Raw genomic sequence first — 13,556 nt, 5'->3', positions numbered from 1 at the left:
TAACCGTCACCCTTGAGAATAGACAACATCCATATGAGCCCTATCCCTTAACCATTCAGTTGTTTACATGACTTGTGGTACCTTGGTGGTAAACCCATAAAATACTCACTGACAATCATCAGTATACACAAACAAAGAGCATTCTCCGTAATGACACAACCAAAACTATACATTTAGTTTCTCCGTCCTTACCGTGTCTTCTTTGCAGTTCAAGCAGATGTCTTACTAGCCTAAATGTTTTAAAATGGGCCACCGTCTCCCAGACGCAATATTTTTATAGGACGTTACATTTCAAGAACCCTCCCCTGCAAATGTTGCTTTCATCATTGTTAATATTCTAGTTTGTAACACTGCAAACCAAGATGTGATAAAATGGAATTCTGTTTTGTCAGAAGTGTGCTCTATATTTGGGTCGGTACTGTATATTTTAAATGAGCTTTTAATCAACAATTTCCCTGGCCATCCTCACACATAATAGAACCGACTACACTCTGACCAGGGTTGGTGCTTGTCCCAACCCTAAAACCTAACCCTAGCTTTATCCTAAAGTTAACGGTTACCCTTCCCTTTTTCGAGGGGACATTGTTTGCCTAAGGGCCCAAAAAGGCAAAGTACTTTCCAATCCAAACTGCACGCCATTATCTCAGTGTCCAGGTATGTCTTGTGGACACTGGAAATTGGTGGAAATTATATCGAGGCCCATTTATTTCCACACAGTGTGCCACAGATTGTTTCAATGGTTACTCATGGAACATCTGGTCAAAGTCTGGACTGTTTCTATAAGACATATTTTGGTTCTTTAGGGTTTACTTTTAAGGTTGTGTTCATTATTATTCAGGGCATCAAATAGTCTTAAGGTTAAAACATTGGTTCAGTAGCTGCTAACTGCTCGAATCCCGTAGCTATCAAGGTGAAACACAATCTGTTTCCTTGAGCAAGGCACACCAGGTGAATAAAATAAAGCTTATGGGAGATGCATGTGAATCAAAGTGTTTGTTAAGCATACCAAAAACATATTCAGTCATGCATACATTCAAAAACACATGCACACACACGCGCACACACTCATCATCATGTCCTAATTCACATGCATGCATCTGCCAGTGTCGGACCTAACAAAATTTTATTCAACAAGTAAATGTAGCTAGGGAAGTCGATTCAAATGGGCTAGCCTTGAAGCCCATGATCTCTTAATTCCTATGTTTAACTGTATGGGAGTCGTCATCTTTGTGTCCTTCCTGTTCCTCCACAGGGCTAGACAGTGTTCCAAAAGAGCTCGCTGGAGACACCACTCTGCTGGACCTGCAGAACAACAAGATCACTGAGATCAAGGAGAATGACTTCAAGGCTCTGAAGGGACTCCTTGTAAGAACGGTTTCACTCAATATCCCCTCCGCTAAACATTCAATATGTCCTCACATCTAAACACTCAACATCTATACTCCACTAAATACTCAGTTTCTCCACTCCACAGTCATGATGTAGTGTACGCCAAAAACTCAGTATGTACACCAATGCTCAGCATTCACACTAAACACTCAGTATGTACACCAATGCTCAGCATTCACACTAAACATTCAGTATGTACTCTAAACACAAAATGCATCCACTCCACTAAACACTCAATTCTGGTGATTTCAGTAGTTTTACTGAAAACAAAATTTCACATACTTGTGAACTTGGAAAATATTTCGAGTTAAGTTTAAGAATCAGCTAATGAAAATACCTGATGTAGTGTCAAATGACCAGCTACAATAAATCTGATAACCCGGCACACATCAGCCCTGAACCATAATAGTTGATGCTTAAACCTTAGCTTACACTTTTGCTGATGTTCACATTGTTGTCCCACCATGTCCACAAATCACTATGACGATACTACTTAAAAGTTTTAGTGTTTACTGTACAATATGTACAGTACACACTCAAAAAGGACATTACACATTCAATGTACACTAAAACACTGAACATGTAAATTCAACTTAACAGTCAATATTTCCAATTTGTTGCAGTTTTTCCTTAAATTCCCCTTGCCCTTACTTTTGAAGCACACAATGTAATTTTTTTAATATAACATTGATTTTCAACACCACATATGGTCTTAATCATGAAGAATTTTGGTAGGGAGCAATGTTGACATCCCTCCAAAGAATAGCTCAGATTGAGTGTAAAAACATGACATACTTGGGGAGGGGTGAGCTAAAGGGAAAATTCTAAAGCTGAATGTGAAGCCTTGTATTTTGCTGGACAACATCCTAAAAGGCTTATCATCCACGTAAGGTGATTGGCTGAAGTGAAGCGGTGGAAATCAGAGTAATCTCTGGACTTGAGTAATCTCTGGAGATGAGACAGAGATTGTGTGTGTGTGCTAGTGTGTGTTTATAATTAACTTTTTTGGAGAGCTGATCACTTGATCTAATTCCAAAACTCTAACATGCAGATCAAATATCCTAAAACAAACCGTTCTCTGAAAAGTGAAGCAATTCACCTTTAATCGTTTGTTTTTAACCACAGTAATGAGATACCAGTGAAAACTATTACCCTAAAGGCCATCGTCTATCCTCTCTACACATGTACCGCCTGATCTTTAATAAATATCCACAATTTGTCAAACGGGTTTGAATGTTCCTACCCACATAAACTAAATTTCTGTCTACAGAGAAACATTTGCTGCCTTTTGTAGATATTGGGCCGGTTGTTTTTTTTGTTCTAGACTAGCCTTAATCTGTGTCTGCAAAACAGGCCCTTAAAATGTTTGTGTCATGTAAACACAACATACAAAGCATAACAGACACATCACATACAGAAACGGTACAGCATATTTTTTGTTGTGGTTTATTAAGGGCGTGACATGCCTTCATCCAAGATCATCAGTAGACCAACACCATCCTCTACCATACTACTACTTTGCACACAAACCACAGTCCTAGACCTCCATGGGAACCTGTAGCTATCCACTTAAAATAAACATTACCATTAGAATCCTGCAGATGGGATTTGTAAACCAATCGAGTTCCTTTGCCTCATCGCACTCTGAAGACTTCTAGTAACGGCTTGGCCATGTGTTAGCTCAGTCAAGGTCGTAGGCTGGCGAGCGCATTCCTTAAGGCGCAATAAGGATTTCCTGGTTGTCGCAAGCATCGCGATAATAACCAGAACAGCACTGGATGTGCTTTGGAAGAGGCACATCTCGACATCAACTCCACTAGGAGTTAATCCTGAATTTAATATCACAAAATTGGGGAGAAAGTCAGGGGGAAGAATAAACCAATTTACCCATCAATGCTAATACAGTGATATATTGTAATAATATTATAACTTTCTATATAAAATAAATTCTCCAAGTCCCACACTGAAACTTTAACGTCCTCTGATATTTATTGTTAGACATTTAACAGACATGGTGACTTTTTTTTCCCTCACTTCCCCAGACCCTGATCTTGGTGAACAACCAGATCACCACCATACACCCAAAGGCCTTCATATCCCTGGGCAAGCTCCAGCGCCTCTACCTCTCCAAGAACCATCTCAAGGAAATGCCCTCAAACATGCCCAAGAACCTGCAGGAGCTGCGCATCCATGAGAACCACATCACTAAGATTAAGAAGGCCTCCTTCGAGGGAATGGCCCAGGTCATCGTCATGGGTATGGACCAGGCCTGGGTTTAAATACGATCTGAAATCATTCAAATACAATGAGAGTTTGCTTTAGCCTGCCTGGTGGTCAACTCGTTTAAAATGTTTCTACTGGTTCCATTGCACCAGGCAGGCTCAATCAAGTATGCATGCAGTATTTGAAATTATTTTAAAGAGTATTTGAACCAAGGTCTGGCACAGACACATCCTATGATGATCTAGACCAGGGTTGTGTTCATGGGGGCACACAGTGGAATTAAAAAGATGTTTAACAACTGAGTGTTTCTTATTGGACAAGTCCAGGTAGTCCCTCTCAGTTTCATGTTGTTTTCTTCTGTTGGGTGCCAAATGAACACAATCCAACCCACGTAATTGGAACAGAAATTCTAGAAGACATGACTAGTTTAGTTTATTTCTTGTGTGTGTGTGTGTGTGTTTGTGAGAGAGAGAGAGAAAGAGAGAGAGAGAGAGAGAGAGAGAGAGAGAGAAAAGAGAGAGTTAGCATCCCTCCACAAATTTTTTGTCCATCCATCTCTGCCCTTGTTCCTCTACTTGCTAAACCTCTTACCTAGCGGAGCCCCAGATCAACAGAAAAAGAAGTCTCTCATTACAGCGTGGCGAATGTACTGGAGCAGGATAACCTAAAACACACTGCTGCACAGCTTATATACCCAACATAACCAATCAGCCAATCAAGTGTCACTAAAGGAGGGAGTCATGAACATTATTACCCCCACCGGCCACAGAGCATGTTTTTAGGTTGAGCTTCCAGGAATGGGATGTGGCTAATGCAACCGGACATTTGAATCTTGTCTGTGTATTCTTTTTCCTGACTCTCCCATCGGTCTCTCCCTGGCTTGTGTCTCTCTTCAGTTCCATCTTTCTTCTTCGTCACTTCTCGGTCTCTCTCTCCTATCTCTCTCTCTCCCAGTCTCTTTCTCTCTTCCTCGCTGTAGGTTCATCTCTTCCTTCCACTCTTCTTCTTCTTCTTTATCTTTCTTTCTCCTTTAATTTCTTACTTGTTCTTTCTTTCCCCGGCTTCTTTTGTACTACCCGACTCTGCCTTTCCCTTCTCACTTTGTCCCCCATTCTCTCACCCCTCTACAGAGCTAGGTTCCAACCCACTGAAGAGTGCAGGAATTGAGGCCGGAGCGTTTGGTGACCTGAAGAAGGTCTCCTACATCCGCATTGCAGACACTAACCTGACAGAAATCCCCAAAGGTACTACCTGCCAGTCACCCTATCAGTCTCTTAAACCAGTCGTAGATCTAAGACAATTGGTTAGATATGAGCAGGAGGCTTTCGCGTAGTTTCTAGCCATTTTAAAGAAAATTTTACTTCAAGGATCCAAATAAAGAAAATGTATTTTCCCGAAAAGAAGGTAGTAAGTCTTTTATCCAGGGGCTGGATCTCTAGTTATAACAACAGCCTCACAATAACCTCAATCACACCTCAACAATGTATTCAAGAGCTTTACTCTTGGAAACACATGGAAAAACAAATGTTGCCTTTGGCCTGTTCTGGGAACCTGGCAACCACTTGAATTTGAACAAGATCCTCCAATATCTCCAGAGGAGAGGCAGGATATGTCTATAGATGTCAGATCCCGTCTTAACTGGCTATACAGGACTGAGCCAACGTTATAGACTCCATGTTGAAATTAATTCCCCTGTCTAGTGACTAAATAATGAGTATTGCGTCTGAGTTACAAACTGCCTTTTGTCATTAGCCGTTAAACTTCCTTGCGCCTTAACTGCGGTTGCTTGTTGTGGTCGTCTCTGTTGCCAGGTCTTCCACCCTCCCTCTCTGAGCTCCATCTGGATGGCAACAAGATCACCAAGGTGCAGGCAGACAGCCTGAAGGGCCTCAAAAATCTGGCTAAGTAATGATGTTTCAGCACTTCTACACAATGTTCAAAACTTCTCCGAAAACACTTCATGAATGCCCTTGTTGAGGACAAAAAGCGTGCTTTCTGCTACACATTTTGACTCTTTCTTTAGGGCATGTCAACATTTTGTACAGTTGCAACAAAGTATTTTCCCAAACTTGCTCTAAATTTCAATAATTCCTAAAAATTACTCATGTGGAGAAATATAACGGTGCATTTATTATTATCAGAAACAAAATAATATTCACATTCAGATGTTCCTATAGCTATAATCTCCAGGGACCTTGGAATTCCGATGAGCACCTTCCACATTATTGCCAAGAAGTAGCAGAAAAGAGCTCCATTTGCGCTGATGGAATTCTGTTCAACTGCCTTCGATGTGGCCGCAAGAAGATGTTTAACTTCAGACATCAATGAAAGTTGTTTTGAACAGTTGACAAAGCCCCACGCACAACTAATAAACATCTCAAAGCTGACCTGACAGTTGTAGCTCAAACCATCTGCTGCACAAAACCAAGAAAGGTTAAATGGTAGATAGGCCCACTGTTGAAAGTGGCACAAAAAAGCCGGATTGGACACAGCAAAAACCTGTCTAAACAAGCTTAAATCCTTCTGGAATTTCTCCATACTTTTTATGTTTCTTTTCTGAATTATAATAATAATCAGTAAGACAGATTCATTCAGCAATCTCATAAAATGCATTAAATAAAAATGAGGAAACTAAAAGGTTCTTACTTTTTAAGTAATGGGAAATTATTGTTTAAATATGGGAATAGAGTGAATATTCTTGGCAGCAACTACACATGATCATTCATTTTGAAAACATCATCTTGTCTTGGGATATTGGGTAATCTAGCCAACCTTGGCAGTGTAATTTTCTTTTTTAAATATCTTTTCAAAACAAACACACCAAAAATGAAGAGCGGGGCAAACATTCAGCAATATAAACATTCAGCAAGTATTTCAAATGAGGTTCTGCTTCTGGACCTGCTTTTTAATTGCACAAAGCAACATATCCATTCAAGGTGGTGAGGTGACAAGCAGTAAAAAGGAAATAGCACACAGTCGTTTTGGTTTCCAGAACTCCCTGTCTGCCCTGTACAGTTTTTTTCTCACTCATCTCTCTCTCACTTTCCCTTCATCTTTCTTCCATTCTCTCCCCCTTCTCCATTTCTCTTAGCTCTGATATGCTTTACTCAACTGTCATCCAGAGTTGCACAATCTGTGCGATGGGAGCCCACTGCTTTAATTCTGGATAGTAGCCAGTAGCCAAGGCTTGAGAAAGAGCCATTCATCAGTAGTAGACCTAAGACAGCCAGACATAGAGACCCAACTCCCAAATCCTGTCTCTCCCTGTGACTAGGCCAGAAAATCTCTTTCTTGCTTGTTCTCTCTCTCTCTTTCTGTCTTCTCTCAACGGGAGTCATTCATTTGTGAAGGCATAACAGTTACTTTGGGCAGTAACTTTTAACAGTTACCTTTGTTAGCAAGTATTTTATTGTGTCAAAGTTTGGCTCTTGCACAAGCAAAGTCTCATTCTCATTTCCTAGTATACATTCAGTATTTAATCAGCTGAAAAGTAGTTTTTCCCCATCCTATTTGATGTTTGGATATGTTTTCCCAATTAACTTTTTAATGTTTCTGTAGCTGTTTTACAGTCTCTTTAATACAGTGTGTCTATTTCTCTTTTGCCTTACACAGTATGTCCTTCTTCCCATTCTGGTTTGTCTCTTAGGCTAGGTCTGAGTTACAATGAGATCAGCCAGGTGGAAAATGGTTCCCTGGCCATGGTGCCCAACCTCAGAGAGCTTCACCTGGACAACAATGCGCTGACCACCGTTCCCCCAGGCCTGGCCGAGCACAAGTATATCCAGGTGGGTGTCCTGTCACAGCTGAATAGAATGGGGATGTGAGTTATGGTGATTATGGTCATGTGACAAGTTATAAATGAGCCGATTAACATAGGCATGCTTCTCTGCCATTCCAGAAAGTGAATTCCGTTATACATTCCAATCTGCAAGAACTGTGCCCTCTCTCAACATTTCACCTATAATGTTCATTCCCACACATTCGACTTCCTAACGCGTCCCTTCTAAATATCACCTCCCCAGGTGATCTACCTCCACAGCAACAAGATAGGGGTGGTGGGCACTGAGGACTTCTGCCCACCAGGCTACAACACCAAGAAGGCCATGTACTCCGGCATCAGCCTGTTCGCCAACCCTGTCCCCTACTGGGAGGTGCAGCCCATCACCTTCCGTTGTGTGTTTGACCGCTCTGCCATCCAGCTGGGCAACTACAGAAAGAAGTAGAGAGAAAGTACTCCCCCTGCCCAGAGAGAAAGAGAGAGCGAGAGAGAGAGATAAGAGTGTGTGTGCATGTGTGTGTGAACAACAGACCCACCCCACAACACTGATCTGCAACTTTATTCCTGTTATAACCAAATACACACAAGTCATTGTCACAAGACCATATGGGAACTTTAATCACAGTTCTAACACTATTAGTGCAGAATGTCTTTATGAGCAACGAACAGTTCCAAAACTCAGGTCCAATCCTTTTATATATGGCTTACTAATGACTAAAAACAACTCATATCATTATAACATTCATTGCAGTTCATGTACAGTTCATATTCAATCACAGGCAATATTCGCTGCCGTTATTCTGTAACAGGCTTTTCATACAAAATAAACCATCCACTCATGACATTCAGTAACAAAATATAATGGTAGTTATCTGTACAGCTCAATGGAAATCTGTACAATGATTTGAGTCCATTCCCTTCAGATAACATTACAGGAATGTTGTTTTTTTGTGTGTGAAAGAAACATTATGAAAGACGACAAAAGATTTTCAATGGTAAAAAAAACAACAAAAAAAAGAACTACGACCACTTTAAAATATGAACACGATTAATCCCAAAAGAAAAAAGTAACACATTTGATCAGTGTAGGCTTTATGTGAGCCACAAGACTATGTGCATCACTCTTTGACAATAACAGTAGGAAAGCTGACCTGCAGAGCGGGCTGCTATGGGTTAATTTGTCTAAATAACCATTGGCATTAACACCAGCTAGTGTACACCCATTTTCTGGGGTACATTACCTGTGTGGTAGCTAGCATTCAAATTGTACCGTTATGATGTCATACTCTTTCTTTCATATTGTAGTCAATTGAAGTAGAGAAAAAAATCAAGTGTTTATTCTGTCAAATTTGTCATGTCTCATGCTTGCTTCAGTGTTGATTTTAAGCGTTCTTGTTTTTATAAAATAATAGTTTAAATGGAAGTTTTAAGATTCAAGATTGTCTTGTAGAGTTAAGATTTTTTTTTTTACGATTAAGAGATATTGTTTGTCACAGTCCATTCCGCCCTCTGTAATATCAGCTCATACAACCAAGGTGAAAATAGCTCTTAAATCTGTAGAATAAACAATATATATGTTCCCAAACAGAAGCCATTCACAAAGATCTATACGCATGCTTTTTTTCTTTTGACTTGAAGCAAGGCTTTGGTTTCTGGAATGCGATGTTAATGCGTGTTTTGTAACTCTTTTATATTTTTAGTTGCCTTTTTTTTTTTTCTTTCATTTTTAAAGTCTGAACAGTATTGGAGGGCGCAGACAGACTGGGACGCCCTCAATGCCCGTGTTAGTGTGAATGTTTGTGTGTACAGACGCTGTATATAAATGCTGTGTAAAAAAAGAAAAACTCTCATTGCTTAAAAGCGCAAGCACTTACAGCAGTTCAGACCTAATATATCAGAAATAAAAGTGTTCCTCTTTTTATCGAGCAGGTGCTCCGTCAAAGGTGCCCCAAACCAAATAAAAACACCAAATTAAAAAGCAGAATTCTCCTGGGGTTGTCACCATCAGAGGTCGTAACCCTTGGTTTGTCCATATTGTGTGTATCAGTGTCATGCAATTAGGACGCCTGTGACCTCATAGGCTCTCCAGGGTTGGTATTCAGACAATGTTACTTGCCCTGCCTCTCAACGGCGATGTCATATGAAACAGTCTAACTAGTGAACTTCGCAGTGATGGACTGAGTTTCCCCGCACAAAGGTTGGTAGAAGGAACAGGTGAGACAACACAAAAGGCAAGTGAGAAATTATTTTGCTTTCTTGTTAGACCAATGTTCAAACACACTCACAACAAGGAAGCTTCATTACCATGTGATTTTTTTTTTGTAAAACAACAGCTGTGTCTCCACTAAGGAAAATGTCAAGGCTATGTAGGTCATGGAGTCAAGATTCATCAGTGTATTGATAAGCAGTGATTTTATCTGCTGTTTTTCAGATCCAGTTTAATGTTCTTTAATAGCTCTCTGTTGATGGGTTTACAAAGGGGTTCAAGGGGAAGACAAAATGACTTTTCCAGTCAGCACCCACACAAAATCAAGTCTTGGAATGGGTACGCTCCAGAATAATTTTATCAACAAAATGCAGACCGCAATAGATTTGTTAAAAATCAAGAAACCACAAAGTGGATATGTTCTGAATTTCTGGATCTGATATTACATATTTAAAATAACCAATCAAGTAAAATGTTCTGTGGTTGTGGTTAACTAGCCTGAGTTATCAAGGCGCATCTTCAACATATGATCATGTTGCTGACAGAGATTTGATTTGAGGCCAGTGAACCCACCAAGAATTTTACTGCAATAAATTCAACATTTCTCTCTAAAAAAAAAATGTATTCCACGTCCAGACACAAGCTTGAACCGATGAAGCAATGCAGGCTATTACTGATAAACCTACAGCAGAGTTTATCTGAGTAACCACACCTATTCTGTTCATTACACCTATTCTGGTACCAGCACATCAACAGGCAAAGAATCATTAAACAATAGAATAATGTGTGCTACTGCAAAATACAGTGTCAACTGAGTGGTATGGAAATGTATGGTTGCAAGGACAATAGCTGGTCCTATCACCAGGGGGCCTGGCCTAGCAAGTACCACAGAGTATTACCAAATACTACAAATGGATTTTTCAGGCTGGTCCCACCACCAGGACAACAGGTATGTACCAAATAAGCCAGTTCTAACTCAGTTAGCGGTTTCCCCTATATGACTATAACTAGTGTAAGCAATTTGAAAACAGGTCCCCATATTACTTACACTAATCAAACCCATTCAGATCTTCACAAGGGCACAGGGTGTAGGTCTTAGAGGTTGATTTGGGATGGGGCCAGTGAATGACAAACACAGTCAGCGTAGATCTGTAGAGATCTGAAGAGATCCTCAAGCCTACATCCGAACAGTGGGTGCTGTTGTCCCAGCAGGCAACACACTAAACTTAGGACCTCTTAACTCAAGACTGCTTAAGAGCATTGCAGCGTATTGAGCATATTCTTAACCCTCTCATCTTGCCTCATACTCTTTGCCAAATGTCTCCTTCTGCTCCTCTCTGTCGCCCCTGTGTGGTGCATATTAGTAGAGCTCCAATCTCAATCTCAGTCTCCCGATGCCATGAACAAACAAACACACACACACACACACACACACACGTGCATGCACACATGCATGCAGACACATGCACACGCGCGCACACACTTGAGGTTAGGGTTGGAATTAGGGTTAGGATTAGGCAGGTAACGGTTCAGGTTAGGCTTTAGGGCTAGATTGTTTAGGCATAAATACGGTACTCACAAAGATAGTAGAACCTCAAGAATTTTTTTAGCAAGTACCCACTTGGGAAAATGGAATTTCCATTAGGTGTTAGAGCTAGGTTCAGGCATAAAAGATAGAGCAGTTTGAGGTTTAGTGCTATGGATCACGGAATGTACAGTTCAATTTTGGGGGCATTTTGAAGCTTTATTTGACAGGTACGTGTGAAAAGGTTTTTGCTGGAAAAGCACGGGGCTTTTGTTCTGGACGCAGACAACCAAAAGACTGGTCCGACCAAAACCACAGAACATAGATGTCTGGGTCAGGGTTAGGAGATCCAGCTCGATGTGTACAATCTTTTTGGGCCAGTCACATCAGGGGAATTTCTGGCTCAGTCCTTATGTATAGGCAGGGGTGGACTTAGTGATTTGAAGGCCTGAGGCAGATTCCAGTCTGAGCCCACCCCTTAATACCCATTCAATGTGAAACAAAAAAGTACACCATTAATATCAAGGAAATGTATGTTTAGCAACCTCCGTTTACCATAAAGACATAAGCATTGTTTCTCAGTCGAGGAGGATGACTGTCATTCACCTAAATAGAAATAAGACGATAGTATTGACCCATAATTATTAACCAAGTAGTCAAAACCCTAACTGAATGTATAGTAGACTACTTACCAAAGGTATGTAACCAGTCTAAAACAAATACTGAAATACTACTGCTAAGTATTGCATCCGGGCAATCTTGGTTACATCATGCACATACAGTGGATATAAGAAGTCTAAACACCCCTGTTAAAATGCCAGGTTTGTGATGTAAAAGAAAGACAAATCATGTCAGAACTTTTTCCACCTTTAATGTTGCCTATAGCATGAACAATTCAATTGAAAAACAAACTGAAATTATTTAGGGGGGAAAAAATAAAATAAAAAACTCACAATAACCTGGCTGCATAAGTGTGCACAGCCTTAAACTAATACTTTGTTTTAGCACCTTTTGATTTTATTACAGCATTCAGTCTTTTTGAGTAGGAGTCTATTAGCATGGCACATCTTGACGTGGCAATATTTGCCCACTCTTCTTTGCAAAAGTGCTCCAAATCTGTCAGATTGTGAGGACATCTCCTTTGCACAGCCCTCTTCAGATCACCCCACAGATGTTCAATTGGATTCAGGTATGGGCTCTGGCTGGGCCATTCCAAAATGTTAATCTTCTTCTGGTGAAGCCATGCTTTTGTGGATTTAGATGTGTGCTTTGGGTCGTTGTCGGGCTGAAAGGTGAACTTCCTCTTCATCTTCAGCTTTCTAACAGATGCCTGAAGGTTTTGGGCCAAAATTGCCTGGTATTTGGAACTGTTCATAATTCCCTCCACCCTGACTAAGCCCCGACTAAGCCCCGGTTCCAGCTAAAGAAAAACAGCCCCAAAGCATGATGCTGCCACCCTCATGCTTCACTGTGAGTATGGTGTTTTTTGGGTGATGTGCAGTGTTGTTTTTGCGCCAAACATACCTTTTGGAATTATGGCCAAAAGGTTCAACCTTGGTTTCATCAGACCATAACACTTTCTTGATGTTTGTTTTTGCAAACTTCAGCAGGACTTGAATGTTTTTCTTTGTAAGAAAAGGCTTCCATCTTGCCACCCTACCCCATAGCCCATTCATATGAAGAATACGGGAGATTGTTGTCACATGTAGCTCACAGCCAATACTTGCCAGAAATTCCTGCAGTTCCTTTAATATTACTGTAGGCCTCTTGGAAGCCTCCCTGACCAGTTTTCATCAATTTTGGAGGGGCGTCCAGTTCTTGGCAATGTCTCTGTTGTGCCATATTTTCCCCACTTGATGATGGCCGTCTTCACTGTGTCCCATGGTATATCTACTGCTTTGGAAATTATTTTGTACCCTTCTCCTGACTGATATCTTTCAACAATGAGATCCCTCTGATGCTTTGGAAGCTCTCTGCGGACCATGGTTTTTGCTCTGAGATGCAACTATAAGCAAATATAGGAAAATCCTACTAGAACAGCTGAACTTTATTTGTGATTAATCAGAGTCACTTTAAATGATGGCAGGTGTGTAATGACTTCTATTTAACATGAGTTTGAATGTGATTGGTTAATTCTGAACACAGCCACATCCCAAGTTATAAGAGGGTGTGCACACTTATGCAACCAAGTTATTGTAAGGTTTTTATTTTTCATTTTTCCCCCTCAAAGATTTCAGTTTGTTTTTCAATTGAACTGTTCACATTGTAGGTCACATTAAAAGTGTAAAATGTTCTGACATGATTTATCTTTGTCTCACTCTTTTACATCACAAAAACCTGGCATTTTCACAGGGGTGTGTAGACTTTTTATATCCACTGTTAGAAACAGCTCTTAATCACGGTCTATTGGCGATATACCACAACTCCTAGTGTCC

General features: G+C 40.5%; 1 protein-coding gene across 3 annotated transcripts in view; it reads left to right on the top strand.

Moving 5' to 3' along the window:
- Window positions 1–9,371, top strand: part of dcn (decorin) — a 37,062-nt gene extending 27,691 nt beyond the window's left edge. For all 3 annotated transcript variants that reach the window (XM_034290233.1, XM_020042710.3, XM_010887383.5), the window contains 6 exons: window positions 1,253–1,365; window positions 3,432–3,645; window positions 4,743–4,856; window positions 5,424–5,517; window positions 7,259–7,397; window positions 7,635–9,371. In XM_034290233.1, coding sequence (XP_034146124.1) covers window positions 1,253–1,365; window positions 3,432–3,645; window positions 4,743–4,856; window positions 5,424–5,517; window positions 7,259–7,397; window positions 7,635–7,835 — 875 coding nt within the window. In that variant the 3' untranslated portion in view covers window positions 7,836–9,371. The remainder of the gene's footprint in view (window positions 1–1,252; window positions 1,366–3,431; window positions 3,646–4,742; window positions 4,857–5,423; window positions 5,518–7,258; window positions 7,398–7,634) is intronic.
- The last annotated feature ends 4,185 nt before the right edge of the window (window positions 9,372–13,556 follow it).

The sequence above is a fragment of the Esox lucius genome, chromosome 23, assembly GCF_011004845.1.
Source record: "Esox lucius isolate fEsoLuc1 chromosome 23, fEsoLuc1.pri, whole genome shotgun sequence".
NCBI lineage: Eukaryota > Metazoa > Chordata > Actinopteri > Esociformes > Esocidae > Esox > Esox lucius.
Note: the sequence above shows the minus strand (reverse complement) of the source record. Positions and strands in the feature narration are given on the sequence as shown.